General features: G+C 42.5%; 1 protein-coding gene across 1 annotated transcript in view; it reads right to left on the bottom strand.

Annotated features, from left to right (window-relative positions):
• LOC143817014 (uncharacterized) overlaps positions 1–17132 on the bottom strand; it is a 51058-nt gene extending 33926 nt beyond the window's left edge. The window contains exon 1 of the mRNA XM_077298057.1: positions 16899–17132. Within this exon, the coding sequence (XP_077154172.1) occupies positions 16899–17004 (106 nt within the window). The 5' untranslated portion in view covers positions 17005–17132. The remainder of the gene's footprint in view (positions 1–16898) is intronic.
• Positions 17133–17601: the final 469 nt, after the last annotated feature.

Here is a 17601-nt window from a genome sequence, read left to right as displayed (position 1 = left end):
CACAGTTTTTTTTTTTTTTTTTTTTAACCATGTTCACTAAATGCTAAAACTGACCTGCCATTATGATTCTCCAGGTCATTATGAGTTCACAGCAACCTCTTTTTCTCATCTTTCAGGATACATCGGGGGCTTATCTACAGCATTCCAGAATGCTGTAGATAAGCCCCTGATGCCAGTGGGCTTAGCTCACCTTCGATTTTGGGGGTGACAGGTTCCCTTTAAATGCATGAGCTTAAAAATTATTTTTGCCATTTGGTTTTTTTTTTAAATTCACTATTTGCGTTCTATAGTAAAAGGCCCCCGATTCATCAAGATTGGCGATTTTCTCACTGGCATTGATGGAGGGGCATGGTGGAGTCAGAGGCTCTTGATTCAAGATAAAGTCAATGTCTCTCCATGAATTTGGAGTGTCTGACAAGGGCCGTGACAGCTGCATACAAATACATGAACTTCCCCACACGATCACCGCCAGGAGATCGGCTCAGCTGACAGCCGAGCTCCTGCAGTAACAACCAGGTACGATGCCGACACAGCCCTTGGCTTAATAACGCTCTAGATGCTGTGATCGATAATGATCGTGGCATTTGGAAGGTTCTGAGAGGGAGTGGGCTCCCTTTCTCACAACAATCTGCTCCCTGTGACAAAATCACAAGGAGCCGATGGTTGTCATTGCACCTGAAGGTCAAACAATGATCTCATGGTGTGCCAAGTACAGTGGCCTGTGAGACCCAGGCATAGGCAGGGTGAAACAGAAGAACTACCTGTATAAACACACAGGTCTAAAAAAAAAAACACAAGGCAAAAAACTGCTTTTTCACCATGCCAAACAAAAATTGGAATAAAAAGCTTAAAAAGGCGAATATAAATAAAATTGGTATTGCTGAAAACATCATCTTGTCCTCCAAAAAAGAAGCCACCATTCAGCTCCACCAGTAGAAAAAGAGTTACAGTTCTCAGAATAGTTTTTATTGTGTAGAAGCGACAAAATATAAAAGATATGATATAAATGTGGTATTGCTGTCAGGGCTGTGGAGTCGGAGTTTATGTCCATTTTTGTGGAGTCGGTTTAAAATAGACTGACTCCGTCTCCTAAAATATATTATTATATATATATATATATATATATATATATATATATATATATATATATATATATATATATATATATATATATATAATACTTTGGTTACAGTAGTACAATGCAGGATGTGCTGTAAATCTACTTTTATAATTGTCTAAGGGTCACTTCCGTCCTTCTGTCTGTCACGGATATTCATTGGTCGCTGTTTTGCCACGACCAATCAGCGACGGGCACAGTCCGGCGGAAAAATGGCCGCTCCTTTCTTCCCGCAGTCAGTGCCCGCTCCGTACTTTCCTCCAGTCTGCGCTCACACAGGGTTAATGGCAGCGTTGACCGCGGTGTAACGCACTCGGTTTACGCTGCTATTAACCCTGTGTGACCAACTTTTTACTATTCATGCTGCCTATGCGGCATGAATAGTAAAACGATCTAATGTTAAAGATAATAAAAAAAATTAAAAATCGTTATATACTCACTGTCTGTCGGCCCCCGGATGGACAACAGGCCTTTCCCGCTCCAGTAACCGGTCCATGCTGCGATCTTGCGAGATGATGACATAGTGGTCTCGCGAGACCGCTACGTCATCATCTCGCGAGACCGCAATGAACTCTGGAGACCAGAGCGCACGAGCAGCGTCGGTAACTGCTTCGCTTGGATCCGGGGGCTCCGGAAGGTGAGTATATAACTTTTTTATTTTATTTCTTTTTTTTTTTTTTTAACAGGGATATGATGCCCACATTGCTATATACTACATGGGCTGGGCAATATACTACGTGGGCTGCGCAATATATAACGTGGGCTCCGCAATATACCACGTGGGCTCCGCAATATACTATGTGGGCTGCGCAATATACTACGTGGGCTGCGCAATATACTACGTGGGCTGCGCAATGTACTGCGTGGGCTGCGCAATGTACTGCGTGGGCTGCGCAATGTACTGCGTGGGCTGCGCAATGTACTGCGTGGGCTGCGCAATATACTAAGTTGGCTGTGCTATACACTACGCATACATATTCTAGAATACCCGGTGCGTTAGAATCGGGCCACTATCTAGTGTTTTTATAATAATTTGGGAAAGTTATGAAATGTCCTATAAATGTTTGTTCTGTTCCTGATCTCAGGATCTCGGCTTTTAGTTGATTTGAATCTGTGCTGCACTTTATGTGCACGCTCAGTATCGTAATAAAAAGCGATCAAAAAATGTCATGTGCCCAAAAATGGTACCAATAAAAACCATCAACCTGTCCAACAAAGAACAATCCCTTACATTACTCTGTCGGAAGAAATGTGGAAAAATTATAGTTCTCAAAATATAGCGATGCAAAAACTTTTTTTTGCATAAAAAGCATATTTTAGTGCGTGACAGCAACCAAACAAAAAAATACTGATATAAATCTGGTATTGCTGTAATCTCACCGATCCAAAGAATAAAGTAGTCTAATCACTTATACCGCACAAGGAACGGCGTAAAAAATAAATAAAACCAATTCTTCACCTGCTGTTCATTCTGCCTCCTATAGATCGGAGTAAGGCTCGGCGCACATTTATCCAGCTCTCTACGTTGGGCACTGACACCGGAGTTTACTTGTAAATTTCTGAAATACGCGATTCAGACAGAACCCCCGGTGGAAGATTCCCTATAGTGAGGCATATGGAGGCACTGTGGACACTGTCTGGCCTATGATCTGGCTGTCTTTTTAGGCCTCTATAAAATCAATTTCAACCTGTTTTCTGCACCTCTTAAAACATGGGCACCACCAATCAGAAGCCAGAAATTGCTGCCTCAGTAGTAAATGGATCTCTCGGGGGTTTCATCCGAATCACGTATTTTGTAAATTTAGAAGGAAACACTGATTTACAAGTGCTTCTCACTAAATTAGAATATCATCAAAATGTTAATTTATTTCTTGATAGACTGCCTTGAATAGGCGCAATTTATTGCCGTTAATACTATTTTTCACTAGGTCATTTTTCGCCTGTAATGGAGACTGACTTATATAGAGTCGAGAGGTCTCCTCCTGTTGTTTATCTTGGTTTTATATTCTTCTTTATTTTTGATTCACAGGTTTTTCGGGAACAATTCCCCATTTTCTGTTTTGATTTTTCAGTAATCTTTTTTCTAAAGATCACCACTTGAACAAATCTCGCTCATGTTTGGGTCTTTATACCCCCCACCTGCGATGGGCGAGTACTATACTGTACAAAGTTGGTTATTTACCTTGTTATATTGTTTTTTCAGGCTCTACGGTGTGACGGAGGACCTTGAGGACAGGACTGATGGCTGAAGGTGGGTCTGATGTGGGCTCGGTCACGGTGGCATCCTTTAACGTGAAAGGCCTTAACTCCCCCGCGAAGCGCAATCAAACCCTTTAATTGCTGAAGAAACAATCTGCACAAATAGTGTTTCTACAAGAAACACACTTTAAAATAGGTAGAGCTCCGAATATGTCATTCTCTTCTTTCCCCACTTGGTATAATAGTTGCTCCTCCTCTGCTTCTAAAGGTGTGAGCACAACACTTAAAAAGGGACTTCCCTTTACATTCGGTGACAGTTTGGCAGATTCGGAGGGCAGATATATTTTTGTAAAAGGTCTATTGGCCAACACGAAAATTACCCTAGCCAATCTATACGCTCCCAACACCAACCAAACTCAATGGCTCATTAGAACGCTAGATACCCTCCATCTTTTCCAGGAAGGGTTACTGATCGTGGGGGGCGACCTAAACTTAACGCTACAACCAAGTATAGATGCTTCCAGTGGTTCCTCCCCCATACCTCAGAGATCGAGACAAAAATTCCTAAATAAACTAAGATCTCTTCAATTAGTTGATCCTTGGCGTAACTTTTTCCCCACCACAAAAGATTACACCTTTTTTTAGCCTCCACATAATTCATACCACCGTATAGATTATTTACTTGTGCAATCTCGCACTCTACACTTAATCAAATCTTCCCGTATTGGAGAAATTACAATTTCGGACCACGCACCTATTTTCCTGGAAATACTAATCTCCACCTTACCTAGAGCTACCATGACATGGCGATTAAACGAATCACTGCTAGACAATCCAAAACATGTGAGCAGCTTAAAAACCTCCATTTCTCGATTCTTTGATGAAAATATTAACACTGGGCAAATCTCTCCCATCATCTGGGAAACACATAAGGCCGTCCTCAGAGGGGAACTTATCTCTTTAAGTTCGTACATCAAAAAGCAGAGAGATAAAGAGATTCAGTCTCTTCTACATCAAATTAACTTATCAGAACGCACGCATAAGGCCATGTGCACACGTTAAGTATTTTTCGCGTTTTTTCGCTATAAAAACGTGATAAAAACGCTTACATATGCCTCCTATTATTACTAGTGTATTCCGCATTTTTTGTGCAAATGTAGCCTTTTTTTCCGCGAAAAAATCGCATCGCGGAAAAAAAAGCAACATGTTCATTAAAATGCGGAATTGCAGGGGATTCCGCACACCTAGGGGTCCATTGATCTGCTTACTTCCCGCACGGGGCTGTGCCCACCATGCGGGAAGTAAGCAGATTATGTGCGGTTGGTACCCAGGGTGGAGGAGAGGAGACTCTCCTCCACGCACTGGGCACCATATAAGTGGTCAAAAAATAAGAATTAAAATAAAAAATAGTCCTATACTCACCCTCGATGTCTTCCCGCCTCCACTGCACGCTGTCGCTTCGGTTCCTGTAGCTGATGTGCGGTGAAGGACCCTGCCGATGACGTCACTGTCCTGTGATTGGTCGTGAGCGGTCATGTGACCGCTCACGTGACCGTGACGTCACGGAAGGTCCTGTGCGCACACACCAGCTATAGGAAGAGGAACGGCCGCCGCTGAGGAGATGTCTGGGTGAGTATAACCATTTTTTTATTTTTTTAATTATTTTTAAACATTCTATCTTTTACTATAGATGCTGCATAAGCTGCATCTATAGTAAAAAGTTGGTCACACTTGTCAAACACTATGTTTGACAAGTGTGACCAACCTGTCAGTCAGTTTTCCAAGCGATGCTACAGATCGCTTGGAAAACTTTAGCATTCTGCAAGCTAATTACGCTTGCAGAATGCTAAAAAAACGCAAAAAAAACGGAAAAAAAACGCAAAAAAAAAATGCGGATTTCTTGCAGAAAATTTCCGGTTTTCTTCAGGAAATTTCTGCAAGAAATCCGCAACGTGTGCACATACCCTAAAACTACCAGATCGAGTGAGTCTCTTCAAGAACTCATTTCCCTCCGCAACAAACTCAAAGATCTGTTAAACGTGAAATCAGCAAAACTGTTCATGTACTGCAGACATCGCTTCTACATGTATGGAAACAGAAGTAGCAAACTCACTGCAAAGCTGCTTAAACAGCAAAAAGAAAAGAAATTCATTAAACATATTCTCACTAAGACTAACAAGAGAGTTGTGGACTCTAAGGAAAGTGCTGAGACTTTCCGCCAATATTATGAATCTCTTTACAATCTGCCCCCCCTCTGACGACATGAAAGACTGCTCAATGGCCATAACCAAAATTCAAAATTTCTTGGCCCCTCTCTCTCTCCCGACAATTTCCCCTGGGGACTGTGATACACTTCTTGCTGAGGTCACACTAAAAGAGGTAGAGGACACTTTAAAAGACACCCCCAACGGTAAATCCCCCGGCCCTGACGGATTCCCGGTGGGATACTATGAAAAATTCTCTGACATCCTCCTACCCCATCTAGTAAATCTTTTTAACTCCTTTTTAGAGGGATGACCCCACCCCGCCAAGCACTGGAAGCTTACATTGCCATCATACCAAAAGAGGGGAGGGATGACAGCCTCTGCAGTAATTACCGTCCCATATCGTTGCTAAATACGGACCTCAAACTGTGGGCTAAGATACTGGCCTCAAGAATTAATAAAATATTAAGCGGGATTATTCGCCCTGACCAGGTGGGGTTTGTGAGAGGCCGTGAAGGCAAAGACAATTCTGTAAAAGTTCTACATGCTATTTCTTACGCCAGAACGACCAGGACGCCGCTGGCCATCCTGTCAACTGACGCTGAAAAAGCGTTTGACAGGATCAGTTGGCAATATATGGTTTACGCATTACAAAAATTTGCCTTCCCGCCCCCTTTCATAGATGCCATTATGTCCCTTTATGTGGATCCATCTGCTAGAGTCGAGAGTGAACGGGATCTTCTCGGAACCTTTTAAAATACGTAATGGCACCAGGCAGGGCTGTCCTCTTTCCCCTTCCCTTTTTATAGTGGTAATGGAAACCCTGATGGAAAAGATAAGGCAAGACAATGATATTAAAGGCCTTAAGGTGGGCGAGACAGAGGTTAAGGTGGCTGCTTTTGCTGATGACCTCCTACTTCTAACCACTAACCCAAGTTCATCTTTCCCCAGACTTATGTCACTATTTGCAGAATTTGGTGAGATTTCTAACTTTAAAATAAATATGAATAAGTCAGAAGCTTTAAATATCTCGGCTAGCACCACAGATGTCTCAATATTAAGAAAGGACACCCCCTTTAACTGGCCTGTAGACAAATTAAAATAAATTGGAATCTACTTAACGGCTGACCCTTCCTCCCTTTATAAGTATAACTACATTCCCCTCTTAGCCAACCTACAACTAGACTTAAGAAAGTATGACCTTCCATATCTATCTTGGATAGGTAGGATAAATGTTATAAAATCCTACATCTTTCCTAAAATTTTCTACATCATCAATATGGTCCCTATAATTCTTCCTAACTCTTTCTTCCTTTCAATTAACCAATTGGTCTCTCAGTTTGTGTGGAAATATAAAAAAGCTAGACTTCCTCTAAAAATCCTCTCTTTACCCAAAGACGAGGGTGGTCTCGGCTTGCCTGATTTTCGCACCTATCACAAAGCAATCCACCTTGCTAGATGGATAAACTTAGTTAAACCTAACCCGGATAACCTAAACACGCAACTCGAATTGGCCCTTTTGGGTAAAGGGGCTGATCGGTATATCTGGACATCTACCATCCCCCCGCAACAAAAATTCGACGACATACTTTTTAACACCTTATCTATTAGACGTACCCTTATCCCAAACCGTCCTCCATTGTGCCATTTTCTCGATAATATTCCGCTCAAAGTTACTCCCTGGCTAACAGACCCTAAATACAAAGATGCCTTCGGACTTTGGGATTCCCTGCCTAATGTCACAATCTCTCAATTTCTGTCCAGATTCATTGCATCGACAATTGGCCATCTAACGCGACTAAACAACCCTCCAACCTTCTGCAGAAACCATATTTGACATCATGTCGAAACTCAAATCAATCGAGAAACAACCCCCAGACTGGTTATGGCTAGAATTTCTGATTAGGCTGAAATCGCCAATTACCAGGTTAGTTTCTAAGCTATACGCTAATCTCTTAAAATCCCCAAACCAATTTAAGCCACTTTATCTCTCTTCCTGGGAGACAGAATTAAAAATTACACTATCCCCCCGAGAAACTAAACAGGTACTTGCCAACTCCCACGGGTTTTCTAGATGTATTTTATTACAAGAGAACACGTTTAAAATTCTTTCTAGGTGGTACAGAACCCCAGAGCGACTTTTCCACTTTGGACTAATGGACTCCCCATTATGCTGGAGATGCTCCCAATCTACAGGGACTCTTCTGCATATCTTTTGGTCCTGCCCAGAACTACCACAATTCTGGACTGACATCAATAAATCTCTACACAACATGGGTTTAATGTCGCGAGATCTGACTCCCCAGGATGTATTGCTTTCCCTCCCTTCCACAACTTTTAATCCAGGGAAACAGGAGCTGCTTCCCATACTAGTTGCAGCTGCCAAACATTTGATTTCTACACATTGGAGGCAATCAGCTTCCCCAACGCTGAAAGAATGGACCTCAAAGGTCCAAGACTTATTTCGCTTGGAAGAACTTTCTAGCTGGGAAACTCGTTCACACGAGAAGTTTCATAGCTCTTGGCTTCCCTGGATTGAATTTTCATCCCATTTGGGCGGACTTGGCCGCCCCTCCCCATGACCCCCCCCCCCATGAACCCATTTTCACCTGTATAGACATTCAGTGCTATAAATGACTTCTTCCCCCTACCTCTCTTTTCCCCGGGGTTCTATGATGCAACGCCGTGGCCGTGCCCACCACCTTGGCTGTCCAGCCTTTTTTGGTTGACTTGCCTTCTATATGAGCCTCATGTCCTTCCTCACTTCCAGAAATGAATAAAATGCTTGCGAAAACTTCCTACCGTCACACCCTGTGGCCTTTACTTACTCTATATGTTTAATAATCCAATTTAAGGCTATCTTTTTCCAGGCCTGAACCAGTTTGTTTTTATGTTTTTCATGCTCATTTGTCTACTTCAAGCTATATTTGCACTGAACTCCTGTTGCTTTCAGTGTTCCATGTCTCTCTTGTATCTATATATAATAGAGATGTACTTGTGAGCATAAATGTTTTGATATTTTGTTTATGTTACTTGAAAACCTAAATAATGAATTTCAAAAAAAAAAAAAAAGTTAATTTATTTCAGTTCTTCAATATAAAAAAGTGAAACTCATGTATTATATAGTCATTACAAACAGAGTGATCTATTCCAAGTGTTTATTTCTGTTAATGTTGATGATTATGGCTTACAGTGAACAAACACCCAAAAGTCATTATCTCAATAAATTAGAGTAATTAACAAAAAAAAACCTGCAAAGGCTTCCTAAGTGTTTAAAAAGGTCCCTTAGGGTACCGTTACACTAAACGACTTACCAACGATCACGACCAGCGATGTGATCGTTGGTAAGTCGTTGTGTGGTTGCTGGGGAGCTGTCACACAGACAGCTCTCTCCAGCGACCAACGATCAGGGGAACGACTTCGGCATCGTTGAAACTGTCTTCAACGATGCCGAAGTCCCCCTGCAGCACCCGGGTAACCAGGGTAAACATCGGGTTACTAAGTGCAGGGCCGCGCGTAGTAACCCGATGTTTACCCTGGTTACCATTGTAAAAGTAAAAAAAAAAACACTACATACTCACATTCTGATGTCTGTCACGTCCCCCGGCGTCCACAGGGTTACGTGCTGCTGCCGAGAGCTTCCTGCACTGACTGAATGTGTCAGCGCCGGCAGCAGCGGTGACGTCACCTCTTTGCTCTGCTTTACGGCTGGCCGGCGCTGACACATTCAGTGCAGGGAAGCCGCCAGCGGGGGACGTGACAGACATCAGAAGGTGAGTATGTAGTGGTTTTTTTTACTTTTACAATGGTAACCAGGGTAAATATCGGGTTACTAAGCGCGGCCCTGCGCTTAGTAACCCGATATTTACCCTGGTTACAAGTGAACACATTGCTGGATCGGTGTCACACACGCCGATCCAGCGATGACAGCGGGTGATCAGCGACGAAATAAAGTTCTGGACTTCTAGCTCCGACCAGCGATATCACAACAGGATCCAGATCGCTGCTGCGTGTCAAACACAACGAGATCGCTATCCAGGATGCTGCAACGTCACGGATTGTTGTCGTTCTCGCTGCAAAGTCGCTTAGTGTGAAGGTACCTTTAGTCTGTTTCAGTAGGATCCACGATGATGAGGAAGACTGCTGACTTGACAGATGTCCAGAAGGCAGTCATTGACACACTCCACAAGGAGGGAAAGCCACAAAAGGTGATTGCTACAGAAGCTGGCTGTTCACAGAGTGCTGTATCCAAGCATATTAATGGAAAGTTGAGTGGAAGGAAAAAGTGCACAAACAACCAGGATAACCACAGCCTTGAAAGGATTAAGAAAAGGCCATTCAAAAATTTTGGGGAGATTCACAAGGATTGGACTGCTGCTGGAGTCATTGCTTCAAGAGCAACCACACACAGACATATCCATGACATGGGCTACAAGTGTCGCATTCCTTGTGTCAAGCCGCTCCTGACCAATAGACAATGCCAGAAGTGTCTTACCTGGGCCGAGGAGAAAAGGAACTGGACTGTTGTCAGTGGTCCAAGGTGTTGTTTTCAGATTAAAGTAAATTTTGCATTTCATTTGGAAATCAAGGTCCCAGAGTCTGGAGGAAGAGTGAATAGGCCACAATCCAAGCTGCTTCAGGTCTAGTGTGAAGTTTCCACAATCAGTGATGGTTTGGGGAGCCATGTCATCTGCTGGTGTAGGTCCACTGTTTTTATCTAGACCAAAGTAAGCGCAGCCATCTACCAGGAAATTTTAGAGCACTTCATGCTTCCCTCTGCCGACAAGCTTTTTGGAGATGGAAATTTCATTCTCCAGCAGGACTTGGCACCTGTCCACACTGCCAAAACTACCAATTCCTGGTTTAAAAACAACAGTACCACTGTGCATGATTGGCCAGCAAACACGCCTGACTTGCCTGGTATTGTCAAGAGGAAGCTGAGACACCAGACCCAACAATGCAGACGAGCTGAAGGCTGCTATCAAAGCAACCTGGGCTTCCATAACACCTCAGCAGTGCCACAGGCTGATCGCCTCCATTCCACGCTGCATTGACACAGTAATTGATGCAAAAGCAGCCCCGACCAAGTATTGAGTGCATTTACTGAACATACATTTAACTAGGCCAATATTTTGGATTTTAAAATCATTTTTCAAGCTGGTGTTATAAAGTATTCTAATTTACGGAGATAATGACTTTTGGGTTTTCATTGGCTCTAAGCCATAATCATCAACATTAACAGAAATAAACACTTGAAATAGATCACTCTGTTTGTAGTGACTCCATATAATATACGAGTTTCACTTTTTGTATTGAAGAACTGAAATAAATTAACTTGTTGATGATATTTTCATTTAGTGAGAAGCACTTGTATATTGGAGTTTCCATCTAAATTTACAAAATACGTGATTTGGATGAAACCCCGAGGGATCCATTTACTACTGAGGCAGCAGAGTTACTCTGGATACCTTCTGGCTTCTTTTTGGTGGTGTCCAGCATAAATATGAACTAATCCAAAATGTTCTGTACCATAAAATGCTACAAAGAAAAGCTTCTACTCAACCCACAAAAAAAGTTCCCACTCAGGGTTGCTATCTGTTAATGGAAATGTAGGGGGCTTCCACATTACTGGTAGCGCAAAGGCTCTAGAAAAAGTGATGTGGCTCCCACCAAAAGAAATCCAGCAAAATTTGTGCTCCCTAATCCCTTCTCCTGAGCCCCACAGTATGCCTAAACCTCAGTTAGCGTTCACATGTTTGGCATTAACATAATGATGAATGCCTGCTTAATTACATGGCCCCTGTCTCCAGAAGCACGAGCCAGGCACAATGTACTGGGCACTACAAGGTACTAGGCAGTACAATGACATGTTTTCATTTTCACTTAGCAACATCCACTGCTGCTTGTTTTTGGAAAACAGCCATGGAGGCAAAATCATCACTACACCTGTAGATAAATTTCCAGAGGGGTGTAGCTTCCAAAATGGGGTCATTTAAGGGGGAAATCCTGCTCTGCTAGCACTCAGGGGCTCTGTATATGGAGTCCGCAAACTATTCTATGAAAAATTGTTCTCCAAGAGTCAAATAGCGCTCTGTCCCTCCGGAGTCTCGCAGTGTGGTTAAGCAGTACTGTACTGCCACATATGGGGTATTGCCACTTTCACAAGAAATTGTGTGACAAGTTATGTGGTCATTTTTACCTATTTTTTACCTTGTGAAAATATAAAATTTAGGGCTAAAACAACATTCTAGTGGTAAGTTTTTTTTCTTCACTGCTCAATGGTATAAAATTTTGTGAAACACATGTGGTGTCTGTCATGATCCGTTCCAGGGTTTTATCCTGTCTGCCATTTTTCCAGGCGGATCATGTAAAGTGTTAACTTTGCTCTGCCTCATTCTGGGTTCAGGTTTGCAAGTTAGCTCCGATGCATCCTGCTGGCAGTGTCAGCTATAGTTCTGCCTTGAGCATGTGAACCCGACTCTGGTAGCTCTTGATCTGTCCTGCTGTGATCCCTGACTTGACCCGCGTCTGTTTACTCCCTCTGTCTGTCCTTTTCCCAGTGTTTCCCTGTTTGTTGGTTTGATTCTACGGTTTTTGACTTGGCTCGTATTCGGACTAGCTTCTGCCTTTTGTCTTATCCGCTTCTGACCATTGCTGAACCCCCTGGCTTGTTCCTGACCACGTATACTGCTGCTACTATTGGTACTTTTGCTTCTAACGTTTTTTTTTTACTCGTCTGACCATTCTCTCGCCACTTGTTGGCGTCTGTGCTTCTGCTCTGTGTGTGCAGTCTTACTTCCCTCTCATGCTCCCCGTGGAGGTTGTGCTATACTGCACTGCAGCAACATGACCGTGTCAATATGCAAAATTATAAAACGCTCCTTCCCTTCCAAGCCCTGTTAAGCCCAAACAACAGTTTATGACAACATATCAAGTATCCCTGCACTCAGGAGAAATTAAACAACAAATTTTGCTATCCATTTTCTCATGTTACCTCTGTGAAGATTAAAAATAAAGATTTTGAGGAAAAAAGTATTTTTTAATTTTCACGGTCCAATATATTAAAATCTGTGAAGCACCTGTGGGTTAAAGATGCTCACTACACCTCTAGACAAGTTCCCTGTAGTTTCCAAAATGAGGTAACAAACACGACATTGTGAACGCTATCTATTCCAGACAATTTTGTTCTCCAAAAGTTAAATGGTGCTCCTTCCCTTCCGAACCCTGCCGTGCGCCCAAACAGTAGTTTTCCACCACATATTGGGGTATCTGTGTACTCAAGAGAAACTGCACAACAAATTTTGCAGTCCATTTTCTATCACTACCCTTGTGAAAATGAAACATTTTGAGCTTAAGCAACATTTTTGTGAGAAAAATGTACTTTTCACTTTTACGGTTCAACATTATAAAATTCTATAGGAAAAAGAGAATTTTTCTAGAAAAAAATAGATATTTTTTTTATTTTCATGGCTCAACATTCCTGTGAAGCACTTGTGACTTCATCGTGCTCACCACACATTTAGATAAGTTCCGTAAGGGGTGCAGATCCCAAAATGGGGTCACTTGTAGGGGGTTTCCACTCTTTAGGCACATCATGGGCTCTCCAAACACCGACATGGCACCCGCTATCTATTCCAGACAATTTTGCATTCAAAAAGTCAAATGGCCCTCCTTCACTTCCAAGCCCTGCTGTTCGCCCAAACAGTAGATTTCCCCCACATATGGGGTATCCTCAAACTTAGGAGAAACTGCACAACACAGTTTGGGGTCCATTTTCTCCTGTTACATTTTGCAAAAATACAAAAAATTGGAGAAAAGTAAAACATTTTTGAAAAAAAGTAAAATCTTCATTTTTTTTCCTTCCACATTGCATTAATTGTGTAAGAGTTAATAAACTTCTTGAATGTGGTTTTGAGGAGTGCAGTTTTTAGAATGGTGTCACTGTTGGTTATTTTCTGTAATATAGGCAGAGTCCCTCCAAGTCACTTCAAATATGAGGTGGTCCCTAAAAAGGTTTTGTAAATTTTGTTGGAAAAATAAGAAATTGCTGATAAACTTTTAACCCTTCTAACTTATAGGAAAAAAATATTCTTAAAAAATGATGCAGATGTAAAGTAGACGTGGTAAATGTTATTTATCAATGATTTTGTGTAACATAACTCTGGTTTAACCCCTTTACACCCCAAGCCTGTTTTTACCTTCCTGACCACGTCAAATTTTACAATTCTGACCAGCGTCCCTTTTTTATGAGGTTATACGCTTCAACGGATCCACTGATTCTGAGATTGTTTTTTGTGACATATTGTACTTCATGATAGTGGTAAAATTTCTTCAATATGACTTGCATTTATTCATGAAAATTCGAAAATTTGGTGAAAAATTTTAAATTTTACATTTTTATGCCCTTAAATCGGAGTCATGTTACACAAAATAGTTAATAAATAACATTTCCCACGTGGCTACTTTATATCAGCACAATTTTGGAAACATAATTTTTTTGTTAGGATATTAGAAGGGTTAAAAGTTGACCAGCGATTTCTGATATTTCCAACAAAATTTACAAAACCATTTTTTTAGGGACCACATCACATTTGAAGTTTGAGGGTTCTATATGGCAGAAAATACCCAAAAGTGACAACAATCTAAAAACTACACCCCTCAAGGTGTTCAAAACCACATTCAAGAAGTTTATTAACCCTTCAGGTGCTTCACAGGAATTTTTGCAATGTGGAAGGAAAAGATCAACATTTAACTTTTCGTAACAAAAATTTTAAATTAGACCCAATTTTTTTTATTTTCACAAGGGAAACAGGAGAAAATGGACCAGAAAAATTGTTGTGCAATGTCTCCTAAGTACGCAGATACCCCATATTTGGGGAAAAACTACTGATTGGGTATGCGCACACATTGCAGATTTGCCTGCGGAATTTTCTGTGCAGATTCTGCATCTCTTGGTAGAAAACGAAGGTAAAAATCCGAGCGGATTAGTTGCGGTTTTGATGCGGATTTTCATGCGGATTTGTATGCGTTTTTGAAAGCTAACTAAAGATCTATTATTGAACAAAAAAAAAAAAAAGAATTGTGATGTCATTTTTTGTCCAACCTCCCATATACATACTCCACTGAAGAATAATGTTTACACACACAGAAAGAGATAGATAATAGATAGATAGATCTATAGATAGATGATACCAAGCCCGATGTTTAGTAATAAACACGATAAAATGGTACATGAAGAGTTAAATAAAGAGACACACAAAATCTGTGTTAGGCAGGGGTCAGACTTGTGAGAAACTCACTCGAGTCTCACACTTCAATACCCGGCACTCCTGGGGATGGGAGCATTCAGCTACATAGAAATAAATGCAGTCCACACTCCGGTCCAGAGTGTCGGGTATTGATGCTAGAGACTCGTGCGAGTTTGTCACAAGTGTGACCCCGGCCTTAGCACAATATCTGTTTAATTTATTAAAAAAATGGAAGAAAAAAATGGCGTGGGCTAGCGACTAGGGGCTGATGTTTAGAGCCTGAAATGGGGTTAATATAATATAGCAGCCATGCAGTATCTAACACAGCCCACGCAGTATCTAACACAGCCCACGCAGTATCTAACACAGCCCACGCAGTATCTAACACAGCCCACGCAGTATATAACACAGCCCACGCAGTATATAACACTGCCCACGCAGTATCTAACACTGCCCACGCAGTATCTAACACTGCCCACGCAGTATCTAACACAGCCCACGCAGTATCTAACACAGCCCACGCAGTATCTAACACAGCCCACGCAGTATATAACACAGCCCACGCAGTATATAACACAGCCCACGCAGTATCTAACACAGCCCACGCAGTATATAACACAGCCCACGCAGTATATAACACTGCCCACGCAGTATCTAACACTGCCCACGCAGTATCTAACACTGCCCACGCAGTATCTAACACTGCCCACGCAGTATCTAACACAGCCCACGCAGTATCTAACACAGCCCACGCAGTATCTAACACAGCCCACGCAGTATATAACACAGCCCACGCAGTATATAACACAGCCCACGCAGTATCTAACACAGCCCACGCAGTATATAACACAGCCCACGCAGTATATAACACAGCCCACGCAGTATCTAACACAGCCCACGCAGTATATAACACAGCCCACGCAGTATATAACACAGCCCACGCAGTATATAACACAGCCCACGCAGTATATAACACAGGCCACGCAGTATATAACACAGGCCATGTAGTATACAGCAGTGTGGGCACCATATCGCTGTTGAAAAAAAAAATTAAAATAAAAAAATAGTTATATACTCACCCTCCGGCATCCACCGAAGCTGTGCCGTGCGCGTGATGCTGCCGCCAGCTTCCGTTCCCAGAGATGCATTGCAAAATTACCCAGATGACTTAGCAGTCTCGCAGCATCGGTGGATGGCGGAAGGTGAGAATAGCACAATTTTTTTTAATTATTTTTAACATTATATCTTTTTACTATTGATGCTGCATAGGCAGCATCAATAGTAAAAAGTTGGTCCGGGATGGGGCGACACACTGGCGCTGACTAGAGGGGAGTAGGGAGGGGCCAATTCGCGGCCGCACTAAGCCTGTTGCTGATTGGTCATGGCCTGCCGGCCGCGACCAATCAGCGACGCGGGATTTCCGTTACGGAAGTTGCAGACAGACGAAGTGCCCCTTAGACAATTATATAGATATATTACATTGGATCAGGGAGTATAGTGTTGATTTATACATACATAAAATGACAATTGTCAGATTTGTATAATGAGGCCCAGACATTAATGTATATTATCAGCAATGTGGCTTGGTCATTAAAGGGTTAATGTAATTTACTTGATTTTTTTTTACCACAAGGTAAGAGTAAAAAAAAACAAGGAAATAAAGAACTATGTACAGCTAAAAAAAAAAATAACAAAAAAACAACAAAAACAAACACGTCCTCATTCATTTATTTTATCACCAAAAATACACAGCGCTCTGAGATGAAACCCCAGTGCAGAGTAGAAGTGTTGGCACGCAGTGCGGCTGCGCAGTGAGAGCCGCGCTATAATGCTGCCTACTCGCTATCACTCGCTACTGCTAGGGCCTACTGCACATGCGCTCTGGACTTTATGTAACGTTATCAAGCTCCGCCCTTAGTTGCTAGGTTACAGGAAAGCGTCCGTCATGTGATCAGCGCTCCGGCAGCCATTAATGTTCAGGGCAAGTAATGTCAGTGCATATATAAGGCGTGAACTGAATCTGTAGCGCCAGTGGCGCAGTCCGGAGATCGGGCGGACGGCAGCGCTGTACTGATCTGTGGGAGGCAGCGGCGCTGGGCGCTCAGCAGTGGGGGGCAGGCTGCAGCTTACCTGCCAGGTCATAGAACCTCTCAGTGTGGAGTAAAGCGGCCGCCGCCCACAGGATCCACTGGATCCCGAGTCCCAGGAGCAGGTGGAGGCACAGAGGCTGCAGCATGGCGGGAGAAGATCACGGGGGCGGCGCCTCCCCGCCCTTATGTACCACCTCTGCTCCAGCTCCCGCCCTGCTCACCACCGCTGGGGGGCGCTGCACTGGCTCCTAACTTTCTGGCATTGGGACGGTCTATGCTGTGCTCGCCGGAAGTGCCCACCTTTTAACCCCATCGTGACTGGGTCATTTCCTGATTTTCTCACTTAAAAAAGAAAACCAATTCTTCCCCTTCTCCCAGGGCTTGTGGTGTTTTGTGAGACTAGTTATCCTTGTGAATGGTGCCATTCATTTTACTGTACTGGGAAAAAGAATTCCAAGCGGGAGGCGACTTCATTGTGCGAGTAAAACGACCGACGTTGTGATTCCAGCGATACCAAATTCTAAAATGATCAATCATCCCTGTGAGCCACTTATACAGTAAAGGCTGAAATAATTCAGAATTCTGATATATTTATATATTTGTCACTAGACTCCCCACCATAGGTGTTACAGACAACATTAGCAGCTTTTTTTCATTTTGTCAATGAAAGCAACAAAAACAAACCCATGAGTTGTTGCGTTTCAATCTTCTTTTTTTTATTTTCGGTTTTGCCATTTAATGTA

Source organism: Ranitomeya variabilis, chromosome 3 (assembly GCF_051348905.1).
Source record: "Ranitomeya variabilis isolate aRanVar5 chromosome 3, aRanVar5.hap1, whole genome shotgun sequence".
In the NCBI taxonomy this organism is placed as follows: domain Eukaryota; kingdom Metazoa; phylum Chordata; class Amphibia; order Anura; family Dendrobatidae; genus Ranitomeya; species Ranitomeya variabilis.
This window is presented reverse-complemented; position numbering and strand designations above follow the sequence as displayed.